The sequence below is a fragment of the Mangifera indica genome, chromosome 12 (genome assembly GCF_011075055.1).
Source record: "Mangifera indica cultivar Alphonso chromosome 12, CATAS_Mindica_2.1, whole genome shotgun sequence".
NCBI classification, from domain to species: domain Eukaryota; kingdom Viridiplantae; phylum Streptophyta; class Magnoliopsida; order Sapindales; family Anacardiaceae; genus Mangifera; species Mangifera indica.
The window spans coordinates 5,539,246-5,552,018 of NC_058148.1; the positions used below are offsets into that span (position 1 = coordinate 5,539,246).

General features: G+C 34.3%; 2 protein-coding genes and 1 long non-coding RNA gene across 4 annotated transcripts; 2 read left to right on the forward strand and 1 right to left on the reverse strand.

Moving 5' to 3' along the window:
- Positions 1 to 1,436: 1,436 nt before the first annotated feature.
- LOC123193078 (ACT domain-containing protein ACR12-like) lies at positions 1,437 to 7,772 on the forward strand. Of its 2 annotated transcripts, none has more exons than XM_044605864.1 (10): positions 1,437 to 1,684; positions 2,373 to 2,427; positions 2,699 to 2,821; positions 2,990 to 3,084; positions 5,702 to 5,786; positions 5,950 to 6,012; positions 6,799 to 6,854; positions 7,031 to 7,136; positions 7,227 to 7,295; positions 7,518 to 7,772. In XM_044605864.1, exons 1-10 carry the CDS (start codon positions 1,512 to 1,514, stop codon positions 7,578 to 7,580), a joined length of 888 nt encoding a protein of 295 aa, XP_044461799.1. In that variant the 5' UTR covers positions 1,437 to 1,511; the 3' UTR covers positions 7,581 to 7,772. The 2 variants fall into 2 exon arrangements, with proteins under 2 accessions (XP_044461799.1, XP_044461800.1); XM_044605865.1 differs by having other exon boundaries at positions 1,439 to 1,684; positions 5,950 to 6,009.
- LOC123193079 lies at positions 3,091 to 4,636 on the forward strand. Its single transcript, XR_006496992.1, has 2 exons — positions 3,091 to 4,174; positions 4,282 to 4,636. It is a non-coding gene; the product is annotated as an uncharacterized LOC123193079 (long non-coding RNA).
- A 1,821-nt stretch (positions 7,773 to 9,593) lies between the features above and the next one.
- Positions 9,594 to 12,182, reverse strand: LOC123193077 (protein trichome birefringence-like 36). Its single transcript, XM_044605863.1, has 5 exons — positions 11,731 to 12,182; positions 10,970 to 11,141; positions 10,528 to 10,706; positions 10,143 to 10,301; positions 9,594 to 10,059 (listed from the first exon to the last, which is right to left on the reverse strand). Exons 1-5 carry the CDS (start codon positions 12,072 to 12,074, stop codon positions 9,741 to 9,743), a joined length of 1,173 nt encoding a protein of 390 aa, XP_044461798.1. The 5' UTR covers positions 12,075 to 12,182; the 3' UTR covers positions 9,594 to 9,740.
- Positions 12,183 to 12,773: the final 591 nt, after the last annotated feature.

The following is a 12,773-nucleotide window of genomic DNA, read 5'->3' on the forward strand; positions in this document are numbered from 1 at the left end:
CCTTCCAAACTTCGTTTTTCAAACTCCATTTCAACAACAATCAACTCTACACCTAATCTAATATAAAAGCCCTAACATAATTCATCAAAATCAGCAAATAATCAAGCATTTTCTTTGAAATTTTCAAATCCGAACCCTAACGCTAAACACCCAAATTTCACATCAAATCGCTCAAATTGTGAAACGAAATACATAAAGAGATGACAAGGGTTCTTTTACTAACCTTTTTGTCTATCGTCGTTGCCGGAAAACATCAGAAAAATCGTCGGATGAAATCGGAGTTGCCGAGTGCACGAATGTGAGTTCAAACTTTTCTGTTTTCGTGTGTTTGGCTACATTGCGCGTGGTTATGGACGATTTTGATTGGAGGGGCATTTTCGTCTCTTTGCAATTTTGGGGCATTTTAGTTTAATGTTAAGATTTAGGGATAATTGCGCTCTGCCCCTTAATCTTTGGGGTATTTATTTTAATTTCCCTTTTTATTATCCTTAAAAAAAAGGTAATTTTATTAAGAAGGATAGTTTTGGTATTTTATAGGATATTTGAGACATTTTCGTTTAAATATTTTAATATATGGATATTTTCATTTAAACCCCAAAATTTGGGATAAATTTATTTATTACCCCAAAAAAAAGGGATAATTATTTTAATATCCCTTAGGGGGCGTTTGGTTTGAGTTTTTGAAGATTACTTTGGTAATCTATTTTTTATTCCCTTATTTAGTTTGTCAGTAATAAAATATTACAGTAATCTTCTATTACTAATACTGACGTGACAGGTAATATAGGTGGTAATCTGATTATCACCTTTACCTTAGGTATTTAAAGATTACAAAGATAATCTTGATTTTATTATAATTATATTATTATTTATTAATTTTTTGAGACAAAAATAAATTTATTTTTAATTAATATGACAAATAATATAAAAAATATTTAAAAATAATTATATTTAAGGACATTTAAGTAAAATAATTTACTAGTAATATTTTATTACCTTTAACAAAACACAATAATTATTTATACTTATCAAATTTTATCAAACATAGTAATCATTTATACCCAGTAATTTTTTAAATAATCTATTTTTAAGATAATGTTTCTATTTTGATAATAAAATATTATTCAAATCAAACGTTTGCTTAAAGTTATGTTCACTAGCGGTTTCAAAATTTTGTTTGGTTATCTACTAATTTAAATTTAGTTTATTTTATTATTTTATAATTTCTTTTAAAATATCAATGTTTTATGCAGCCAATAAATATATTTATATTTTAATAAAAAATAATTATAAAAAAATAAAACAGATGCATTGATCACCAAACAAATTTTGGACAAAAAGTAACTGGCATGTACAGAACTTATCTCAGAGAGGTCCCACATCAACAACATGACACGTCACCCGAAAATTAATGCAGCAAACCCTCTGTAGTCTGTTCTGTCTTCTTGAAACCGAAATAAAACCAGAACTGAAGCATTTCCATTTCCCTTCCAATAATCTCAATTTCCTTCATGGCTTTTACCAATTCTCTCTTCTCTTCTTCAACTCTTCCTCGATCTCGACTGGCCTATTCCGATTTATCCCCTCTACTTTCTCACGATTCGTCTCTTCTCAATTTCAGTGGCAATTTCTCTCCGATTTCTCGCAATTTCTCTCAACAACGACTTCTCCACGCGAGAAAGCAGTAATCAATTTCTTCTTCTTATTTTTTCTTGTTCCTTTTGATGAATTCGTTGTGCTAATGTATGAGATTTGTGCTTGTGTTTATGATCGTTCAACAGCTTTATTTTGGTTGTATTCTGATTGCATTTATTTGGATTATTGAGGCGTATTTAGCAGTTGATAGTTGAAGGTTTCTGATAAATAGATGATTTTTAGAGAGGTTTCTGAGGAAAAGGAAGTTACACGTTGAATTTTTGTGTCCTAGTAAATTTTATAGAACTTGAGTAAGTTATCTTACATCTATGTACTTTCAAAGATAAGACCATTACTTAACCGAATTTCTTAAATATTTATTGTGTGATCGGTGAAAACTGGAGAAAAGAAAAAGAATTGACTTGTTGAGATTACTGTTTTTAGTATTCCAATCAATTTTCAGCTGTTGTTTGCATTCAAGTTACTTCTTTCTTTATTTGTTGGATAGGTACTCTATGTTCTAGAGTATCAAACTATTTTTAAGAAAATTATTTGTGGTGCCTTCTCAAATTTCCTTTGGACATAGGACAAATGTGTTGAATATTTTTTATTGTATTTTGTGCATTGGACGTGTATTTGGTGGAGAATATTTTACAGTGTAATTCAAAATTTCATAAAACTAATAGCAGTAATAATGGTTCTTTTGATGTTCAATGATTTGTTGAACTGTTATTCAGGAATATTCTGTATGCTACCAGTGATGGTACGAATGCTGTCAGTTCAACCCCATTGGTCAGTAATGTGTTCCTGCCTTCCAATTCTTTGTTGTTTTTGTTAAATGTTATGAATAGTAAATTGTTAAGGAAGAATTTTGACATGATGATATGGAGACTCCCTTTTAATTGAAGGAATTCAATAACTAAGTTTTTGTGCTTTTATTTTTACTTCATCATGTTTAACGTTTCTGGAATTTTATTTTTTACATAGGTTATCATTAATGGCTATAAGGAAATATTTTTAATGTATTTCATTATGTTGACTTGGTGGACAAATTTAATTGCAGAAGTCAGAGCTAGATGCTAATTATGTGCCGATGCCAATAGTTCTGATTGACCAGGATTCAGATTCAGATGCGACAATTGTACAAATCAGTTTCGGAGACCGTCTTGGAGCTCTTATTGACACGGTGAAATGCAAACTTTATCCATTTTTTTGTTTCCTTGAAATTACAGTTTAGTTACGTACACACATCAAAGAGTAAGACTTGGCTATTCAACGAACTGGTAGTCTTCACCCATCACTAGTTCTACACTCATATGACAGGTTTTTTCCCTGTTTCTTTATTATTGGGCAGATGAATGCACTGAAAGAATTGGGTTTGGATGTGGCTAAGGGAACTGTTGTTACAGAAGGATCAGTCAAACAAACAAAATTTTTCATTACACGATTGTGAGCAATGGAACCTTTTCTTATCATTTCATCAACTTAGTTTCCGGTGAATGATTCACAAGCTTCTGTAATTTTCTTTTGCCGAAGAGGATCTTTTCATGCAATCAGTTCAACCATTTTTGTCATCCAGCTAATGTGCTTAATTTTCTGTAATAATTTGATTACTATTAAGTATGAGACCATGATAGTTTATTAATGTTTATGCTCGTAATCTGATATGCTCTGTGTTTGCCATTCACTTTTTTGCGTTTAGTTATGTTGAGATATGTTGAGATATTGTTGAAATATTGTATAGATAGTGAATCATAGATACTCATATAGAATAGAAATGCTATAATATCCTTCCTAAACTTAGATAGGAGTAGTTAATAGTCTTCCTAAATTAGCTATCCTAATATCCTATATAATTATAATTCTATTGAACATGAAAAAAAAACAGAAAATTATATTCTTTCATGGTATCAGAGCCTAGCTTTTAAAATTTCTGTTCCGGCGAATCGAACCCCCTTTCTCCACTGTTTCTCTGATCACTGTGCTTCCGTCATTTTTCCGGTGATCGTGCCTATACCAGTGTGATCAAGATTCTCTCGCCGACACATCCGTCAAAGCAACCCTTTCCGGCTGTTTCTCCGATCACCGTGATTTCATCATTTTCCGGTGATTGTGCTCACACTGGAGGGATCGGAATAGTCTCGCCGTCAATCCCGTCAAAGTCCCGTTGTCGTTCGCTGCTGAACGCGCCCACACGCGCCGCTTGTCTCCTCGGCATCTCCGTCGTCGATCTCCTGTTCCGGCGAACGTGAAACGACACCACCCTCTCAATCGGACTCAGACGATACCGGCGATTCCATCCGTGGAAACTCCGCGGCCATCCGACGCCGGAATAGCTCGCACGCGCTGGCCGTTGTTCGTGCTCCGACTGTGATCTCCAATCTGCTTCTCCGGAGAGCGTGCTGCCTCACCGTCGGCACTGTCAGTTACAGAAAGCTCCGGTGATCCTCCTCCGGCCATCCACGCGCCGTTCTGTCACTATTCGCTTCTGTTATCACCGGAAATCAATTTCTGCAGATCTTTCTCTTCTCTTCAGACTGTGAGTCTTCTACCGGCGTCATCTTCGAGAGCTTTTCAGCGTTTCTACTCAGATGGATGTTCCAACCTCTTCTAATAATCAGTCTCAACCATCATTGACTCTCACAGGTGCTGATTACGAAGAATATCTCAAGTATCAGACATCGAAACAGTCCTCATCCAATATTGCTTCTAGTGCACATCCAGGTCACCCAACCATATGCTTTACTCAGTCCTCTTCTTATGGACCGTGGGTTCTCAATTCTGATGCTTCTGACCACATCTCTGGACCGCAGTACGAGACGGACGATTGGTACAGGACGTGAGTCACAGGGTCTCTATTTGTAACAAGCTTGGTGCATATGATTTATATGCTCCAGCTTGAGGGGGAGTGTTGAGATATGTTGAGATATTGTTGAGATATTGTTGAAATATTGTATAGATAGTGAATCATAGATACTCATATAGAATAGGAATGCTATAATATCCTTCCTAAACTTAGATAGGAGTAGTTAATAGTCTTCCTAAATTAGCTATCCTAATATCCTATATAATTATAATTCTATTGAACATGAAAAAAAAACAGAAAATTATATTCTTTCAAGTTACTCTATGGTCTTCTTTTTATTTTAAACTGGGAAAGAAGGTTCATTAACCAACCACGTTGCTTTTTTACTTTGATGGTTTGTTCAACTAGGAAAGAAGGTTGATGAACTAACCATGTTTCTTTTGTTTGAGTGCTTCATTATAATTGTTTATTTTAGTTTTGGTGATACTTCATGTTTAGGTTAAAAAAGCATCTTTACCTTATGTTATATCATGAATCAACATTTGACTTGTGGTATTTTCTGTTAAGGATGGATTCATAACATTTTATATGCCCAAGAGACTAAAAGTATGTCATATTGCCTATTTGCTATATACATGTTGACACTTGTCCCATACCCATCTGAGGTAATGATCTACAAATGTGTTTAGTTTCTGGAATGCTATTTTGAAATGCATGGTCATACTTGTAATCGTATAAGAAGTTACTAGAAATTCTCATTTGCATTAGTGCAAAAACCTGGATGTAGATGTGGAGTTATGGCAAAGTAGTGACCTATAATGGCTAAAATTCCACGCAGAATTGTATCCCTTCTGTTAGTCCTTGGATATTTTAAATACTGGGTGTCTCAAAAGGATCTTTTCCTATTCAAATGAAGTAAATTTCATCTAGACTGCTTCACATTGATCATTCTGAGAGATTATTAGATGTAGATTGGACTTTAAATCTTTGTTTTATGCAGAAGTTCGACAAAGTACTCCTTCCATCCATATCTTAAATTTCTTTTAGTTCAAGAAAAATATGTTTTTGTTTTGTTTGCATTGATTCAGACAGAGAGTATATTTGTTTCTTTCATGAGATGTTTTCCTTTTTTTTTAAGTTGGCAATATTTTCTGTACCAGCATTTTAAACACTTATATCAGCCCCATTTTTAGACAAACTGTGAAATGTAATTTGAATTGTAAGTTCGTAGCATTTTGATATTGATTTTTGTTATGCTAGGGACACTGGGCGCAAAGTTGAAGATCCTGATTTGTTAGAGAGAATTCGACTTACTGTCATTAACAATCTCTTGAAGTATCATCCCGTATGTATGCTGAGTTGATACCTTTAAACTTCTGTACTTGCATCTATGTGTGTGTGTGTGTGTTGGAATATGTGAAGCAAGAAAATTCTCCTCTCTAGCCCTGTTTAAGTTTTCAAGCATTTTTTTCTTCATGTATAGTGATTTGTTTCTCCCTTTTTTCTAGGAATCTAGTGTACAACTTGCGATGGGTGAGGCTTTTGGAATAAAAGCACCAGAGAAAAAGGTGGTGTGTTTGGAGAACGTTTCAGCTCAGCAAATTATCTGCATCAGAATTGTCTTAATCTGTTCTTATGTGTTTTCTTTGTGATGGACATTGCTTTTATTGCCTATGGCCTGCCTTTGCTAACTGTAAATGTCCACATTGCCAGCCTTTCTAATGCATATGTATGGTCTAAGAGCTAATAGTTATTGTTGCTGAGCGAAGAAAATTCATGGTGCTCTGCTGAATTATGATACCTTAGCTCTAAGCTTACTCGTGAAAAAATAATAGAGAAAATATAATATAATCTAGGTATATCACAGTTGCATGTATGTTGATGCCTTGCTCATGGTATACCAATTTGGTATGTCATTGTTTGCGGCTGCATATGATCTATATGTCTCAGTTGAGAATTTAGAAACTTAAACTAAAGGGACAACTCTCCATGTTGTCACTTTAAAGATTGAGGTATCTTTGATTGTTACTCTGTGTCCATGCAGTTCTTCTTTTCTTTGGATTATTTAGGCTACTAGTCTATCTTGTAATTTCACTTTTTCTCAGAAAAAGTACATTTTATGCATAATTCTGTTTAATATCTTAGATTTTACAATTGGTTTATTTATCAACATTTCTTTTAATTACAATGATTTACTGGATTAAGCAGATCAAATGAACATATTCAGGATATGTGAGGTTTCTAAAAGCATCTTTTTAATAAGCATTAGGATTTAAATTGTCTCATTTATTTTAGACCTCTTATGTTCATTGTGCTCCTTAGCGCTTGAATTTATTTAGTTATTTTGTTGTTGGCAGCTTAACGTTGATATTGCTACTCATGTACATGTTAAGGAGGATGGACCTAAGAGGAGGTTTGTAGCTTTTCAATATTGTGAATATCTCTGAGCATAATAGTTCACGCAATTTTTTTGGTTTTATTTTGTCCAAATTTTCCTACCATTGGGGGACCAAAATAAATCAGTGAATCTGTTATTGGCTTGTTGAAAGTATTTGGTACTGGCATTCTTATTATTCTGTATTTCACCAGCTTGCTCTATATAGAAACGGCGGATCGACCTGGATTGCTGGTGGAAATCATTAAAATTATTGCTGATATCAATATTGATGTGGAATCAGCAGTGATTGACACAGAAGTATCTTCCTTTCTCTTGCTTTCTCTCTAAACACAAATGTATCTAGAATCCTGATCTTGCATTCTCACTCTGTCTTCTCGAATTAAACAGGGTTTGGTAGCCAAAGACAAGTTTCGTGTCAGCTACAGAGGGCAAGCATTAAACAGTTCCTTGTCTCAGGTAATCCATTTTGTGTCAACATAGATAGTTTCATTGGGTGGTATACCTCTCAATTGTCGTTGCTTTCTACTGTCACTGAGAAAATTCATGGATTACAGTTGTTTGAATTATCAATTGGCCATACATGATCACTTTAATGACCAAGACATTATATGAAAACAATTATGACTCTATACGTATTTACAGACAGTCCCTCACAAACGGTTGTCTTTGAACCTTCAGGTGCTGGTAAATTGCCTTCGTTACTACCTTAGAAGGCCAGAAACAGATATTGACAGTTACTGAGAATTGGATGAATAACCTGTTTTTATGGTGGTGAAGTCGAGTATCAAAATTGTATGTTGTGTATTCTGCTTTCATCTTACATAATTGCATTCTGTTCCTTAAAAAAGTACTACTGACTCATTATCAATAATTTTAAGAACATTGTAACTATAAACAATTAAATAAAAAAAAAAAATTTAAACTTTTTTGGCCTGTTATAGTGTGTTCATTGCATATTCACACTTGATGATGGTAACTAAACACTTCATTCTAGTTCGTTCTGCTTATTGACTTGAAAATTAAAATGCTTCAATGAAGTACTTGAGGAAAGAAAGGAATATTACCTCCATAAACAAAACGCATATGCATATTCTACTTTTTGTGTTGTGTAGCAGTAGGAATTTTGAGTAGTCCGGATAAAGATTTAGGTGGCAATGGCATGCTTTGTGAGTGTTGTTCAGAGTCAATATTCAATTCCATTAACTTAACTAATTTCCCATTGGCAAATCCCAAAGGCTCACTTTCCTTTCCTTTCCTTTCCTTTCTAGTGGTCCCCATTTCCCCTTCCCTTTTTTCCCAAGCAAAATTTTCATTTAAAACAATCTTAGGGTTGCATTTGAGTTGAATTTGGATAGTGTCGAACTTGAGTAAAGTCAAGATCGATTTTGTTTCAAAGTTGTTTGAACTTAGCTCAATATTATATCTGAGTAAAAAATAATTAAAACAATATCACTATGATGCATATTAGTCAAAATAATATTATTTTGGTCTATTCGTGTCAAAGTTTTCCAGACTTGTGAGTTGGTCAATCGAATACCTTTAAAGCTCGAGTTTTTAAATATGTAATTTTCAAACTCGAATTTGTTTGAACCAAACTTATTTTGGATTTATTCAGATTGAGTTTGTTTTCAAACTTAAATAAACTCGGTTTAAATCTAACCCTAATAAAAAAATCTTCGAATTTCTTTTGAAAAATAAGAAATCCAGAATGTGTCATTAATTATACTAGCTTTAAATCACACATTACGATTTTGCTTTAAGTGTGTTATTAAAAAATCACAAGTTAAATAGTCTTGAAACAAAAGCACAAGGAATATAAATTTGGCATTGGCAGCCTCCACTTGTTCTTTGCATTTTTTCACAGGTGTATATTATTAAACCAAACTGTCCAAAACTCCTGAATTCTCCATCATGAACTACAAAAGCTCAGAATATAATGTCCTAAAACTTTTCAATTCTAATTCTTTCTCATTTGAACAGTTGCTTGATGATGATCACTTTAACTTCGGACCTTGATCTAGTTTTTGACTTCTGTTCACCAATCGCTAGAGATGAATTCTAATCGAATTAACTCGAATTAAAATGCAAACTCAATCCATCAGGGTGTTTGGTTTGATAAGCTCACGAGTGAGTCACGTTAACGAGTTATTCTCGTTAAACAAATAAAATAACATTATTTTGAAAATTCAAAAACTGTATATTATATTAGGTAAGAAAGGCAAATCGAAGTTATTTTGTTATATATTTGCAACAGAGTTTTTCCTTCTTTTTATAATCGATTTGACTCTAAAGAGCTTGGATGCCCGGTACTTTTTCTTGAGCAGCAGGAGTGACCAGGGATTTTTCTCAAGACGAGATGATAATGATGCAGAATCATTATAAACCTATGTTGAAAAATCAAGTCTTGTTCTTGAAAGAAGTGTAGAAAAAGTGAAAGATTATAGCTATGATGGTTATCAAATTTCCTCTTTTTATTAAAGTAAAAGTTATGGTCAGCCATAGAGAAGCTTTTCTTCAATTAATAATATATTAGAAGCACCAGCAAAAAGTAAAAGTTAGAAGAATTATGAAAATTTGATGATACCATGTTACTTTGATCCTGCTTTTCTCACTTCTTGTTGAAGATTTGTTGCCTTGGAATCGAAGACCCCAAGGTATTCTCTTCAATCACTGCTTTATTTAAGTAATTTCAACTTTTCAACATGTAGTTTTTCATAAGGCAACAAAGAAAATTGTGAGAGGTGCAGTCAGAAATTTGTGGCAAGTAAAGGTATCCTGCCCACGCATATCATTCACTCAGCATCTGATAAAATCTTCTTAAAACACTCAAAAACCGAAGTACCATAACTTATTTACAGACTCAAGGCCAACCCAAACAAAGTCTAAAGTTTTGTAGAACCGTTATTCTACCAAGAGGGTATTTTTCAGCATTGCACTTAGCATCTCATTCCAGATATCAGGCACTCCAGGAAGGCACCAGTGGCTGCAGTCGGACGAGAAGTCTGTGGGGTGCTGCTGCCTTTCTTGATTCATCACCCTACGGTACACAGACGGGTGCCCATCTCTACGGAAAGCTGAAATTGTTGTAATATCTTGCAAATATACAGGAAATCTCATTCTTCTCAGCACCTCTTTAAGTACTAGTAGTGTCTCGGGAACATATTGATGACTGATATAAGGCAAAGGTGTCTTCTGATTGTAACATTTCCAACCATTTTCCCTGTCGAAAGAAAAAAGAAGAGCCACTAAAAAGCCATACTTGAAAGGAAATAACAGTCTATATTTTCAGTTAATTTCATGTACCTGTTATGCTGGGGGGAGATGCTTCGAAAAATAACTCTGGTTTGCCGAGGATCTAGATTCAGATCAACCCATTTTGCCCATGTAGTGAGTCCCTTTTGATAAGCAACCATGTTATTTATATTTCTAAACAAAGAATGTCCCTCCATGTAGAAGTCCCACCTGAAATTCATTTACTAGTTTAATTCTCTCTGCAAAGTTAAAACTACTGCTTTAAGTAATGCAATTGAAATTACAAATCTTGTCCATGTATGCAACTCAAAATAGTGAAAAAAGCTCAAATCTTTTTCTCTTCTTTCCCCTGGTTCCTCGTCACACGAATAAACACACACAGGAAGATCATAAATGGAGATGAAAGTAAATAATAGAAGTGAAAAATGTATCTTACGACTTCTTGACAGGGTGAGTCCACCAGTGAGCCGAATCAAACACAAGAATGTCGACCCCTCTCCAGTATCTTGCATTCTCTTCAATCAAATCCAAATGAAGGATTCTCTTGTTTTCAGGTCCTTTCTTCAATTCCACTAGAAGTGGCGCCCAACAAAACTCAATCGAGGTATCAAAATCCTGAAAACATGCAGCATGCTATCAAAAATTCCTCCTTGAAAGAGAACAATTTAACTTGAGGCTTCACCACTCAAAACTTACCATAATTAAATTCTACTTGCTCTATAATTAACCAATAAAATTACAAAGAAAAGCAGTTATACTCATGACCCCTTACATGATGCTGATGCACTACTGTGAAAAGCTACATTCTTTGCATAATTTTTAACATAGTAATAATCAGGGCACAAATACTTGTTTTATAGAGAATTTTAATGACTTACCAAAGCATGAAAGGCCATGGAAATCCCATTATATGTCACCTTCTTACGCCCGGTTGGAACAACTCCCTGGACTAAGCAGACTAGAGATTCCCACTGGTTCCTCATTATAGAGTCCCCCACAAGCATTACCCTTTTCCTTCTCACCTTTGCCAGAAATTTCAGTGCATCAAACCTGTAACCACAAAATTTACCCATCAAAACCACTCAGACATGCATCTACACTACACAGTTAAAACTCCAACAAGAAAATTTAACTTTTATTCCAGCTGATTGCTCCTAAATTTCACATTCATTTTCAACATTCTGCTTATAAGAAAAGGGTCTGAACACAAACCCTCTTGCTGATCTCTAACGCTGAGAAAATACATACATTTGAAGCAAAAACACATTGTGATTGAACAAGAATGTGGCTTCTGAGTTCTACATTCATCATCATGTTACTTACCAGGATCAGAATCAAGACAAAACACACAAGTAATTTATCAACATATTGCTTCTGAAGAAGAGTTTTGAACAGCTGATCTCCAACAATGAGAATACAAACTTTAAAGCAAAAACACTTGGGAATTGAAGAAGAATGTGGCTTCTAAGTTTCACTTCTAAATTCTACATTAATCACCAGATTACTTGACATGATGAAAATCAAAACAAAATGCAGAAGCAATTCTCAATATTTTGCTTCTAAAAAAGAGGGTTTTGAACTCAAATTCAATAGGTGATCACTACCACAAAAAAGATACAAACTTTTGAAGCAAAAATACCTTGGAATTGAACAAGAATGCGGCTTCCACTTCCACTTCTGATATTCAGAATCCGGACGTCCATTTTTCTGGCAGTTGACTCCACGACTAAGATAAGGGCAAGTGGTGTCATAAAGAGGATAAGAAGGATCATAAACCCATTTACCAGCCGTATAGTCACAACTCCTGGAATTTTGAGGCCTGGTATGAGCCATGTTCGCTTCATTATCGTCTTCGTTAAGCTGCAGCCCACTGTTGTACAGGCCAAACTGAGATGACTTGCCACGAAAGAAGCATAGAAAAGTAGCAAACATGAAGATGGTGAAATGAAAGTGACGCTTTGGATTTGCATTTGGTTCAGCCATGAGTGACTGTGAGTGGAAGTGGAAGTTTTGGAATGAAGAAGAAGAAGTTTGGCGGATTGTCTTTAAAGCTGTTTCTTTCTTGGACTGGTTTACGGGAATTCCGGAATTGAACTCCTTTTATTAAAAAAATAAAAAGTTATATCTATATATATATATATAGAAAACCGAGGAACTTCTTTTGGGTTGGTTAGAAATCAAAATTAGAACTTGTACATATTTATCTCTTTTCTATTCAAAACTTTCTTGATCGGTTTCGATTTCAGCTTTTTCTATACAAAACCCAATTTTAATTTAAAAAATGTAAGAAAAAAACATCATCTCAATATATGTGGTAAATTGTACCACTTTCTCATAATTCAGAGTACGGTATTATTGGGCCATTTTGTGAAAAATGTAATGACAGGAGGAGCAACGAATTTTTTGATACATGATGAACATAAAATGTGAACCACCGACCCAGTATATCCAATCCGAGTAAGCAGGAAAATAGGAGGTCGAAATGCATGACACTCATGGGTAAGGTTAGATTCGAATCGAATTAAATTTAAATTTGATTTGATTTGTATAGAATTGAGCTCGAACTCAGATCCATTTAGTTCGCGTCAAATAAGCTCGAGCTCAGTTCATTTCAAAAGAGTCAAGCTCGAGCTCAAATCAAGCTTTTAACTAGCTCGTTATTAAAATGACATTATTTTAATA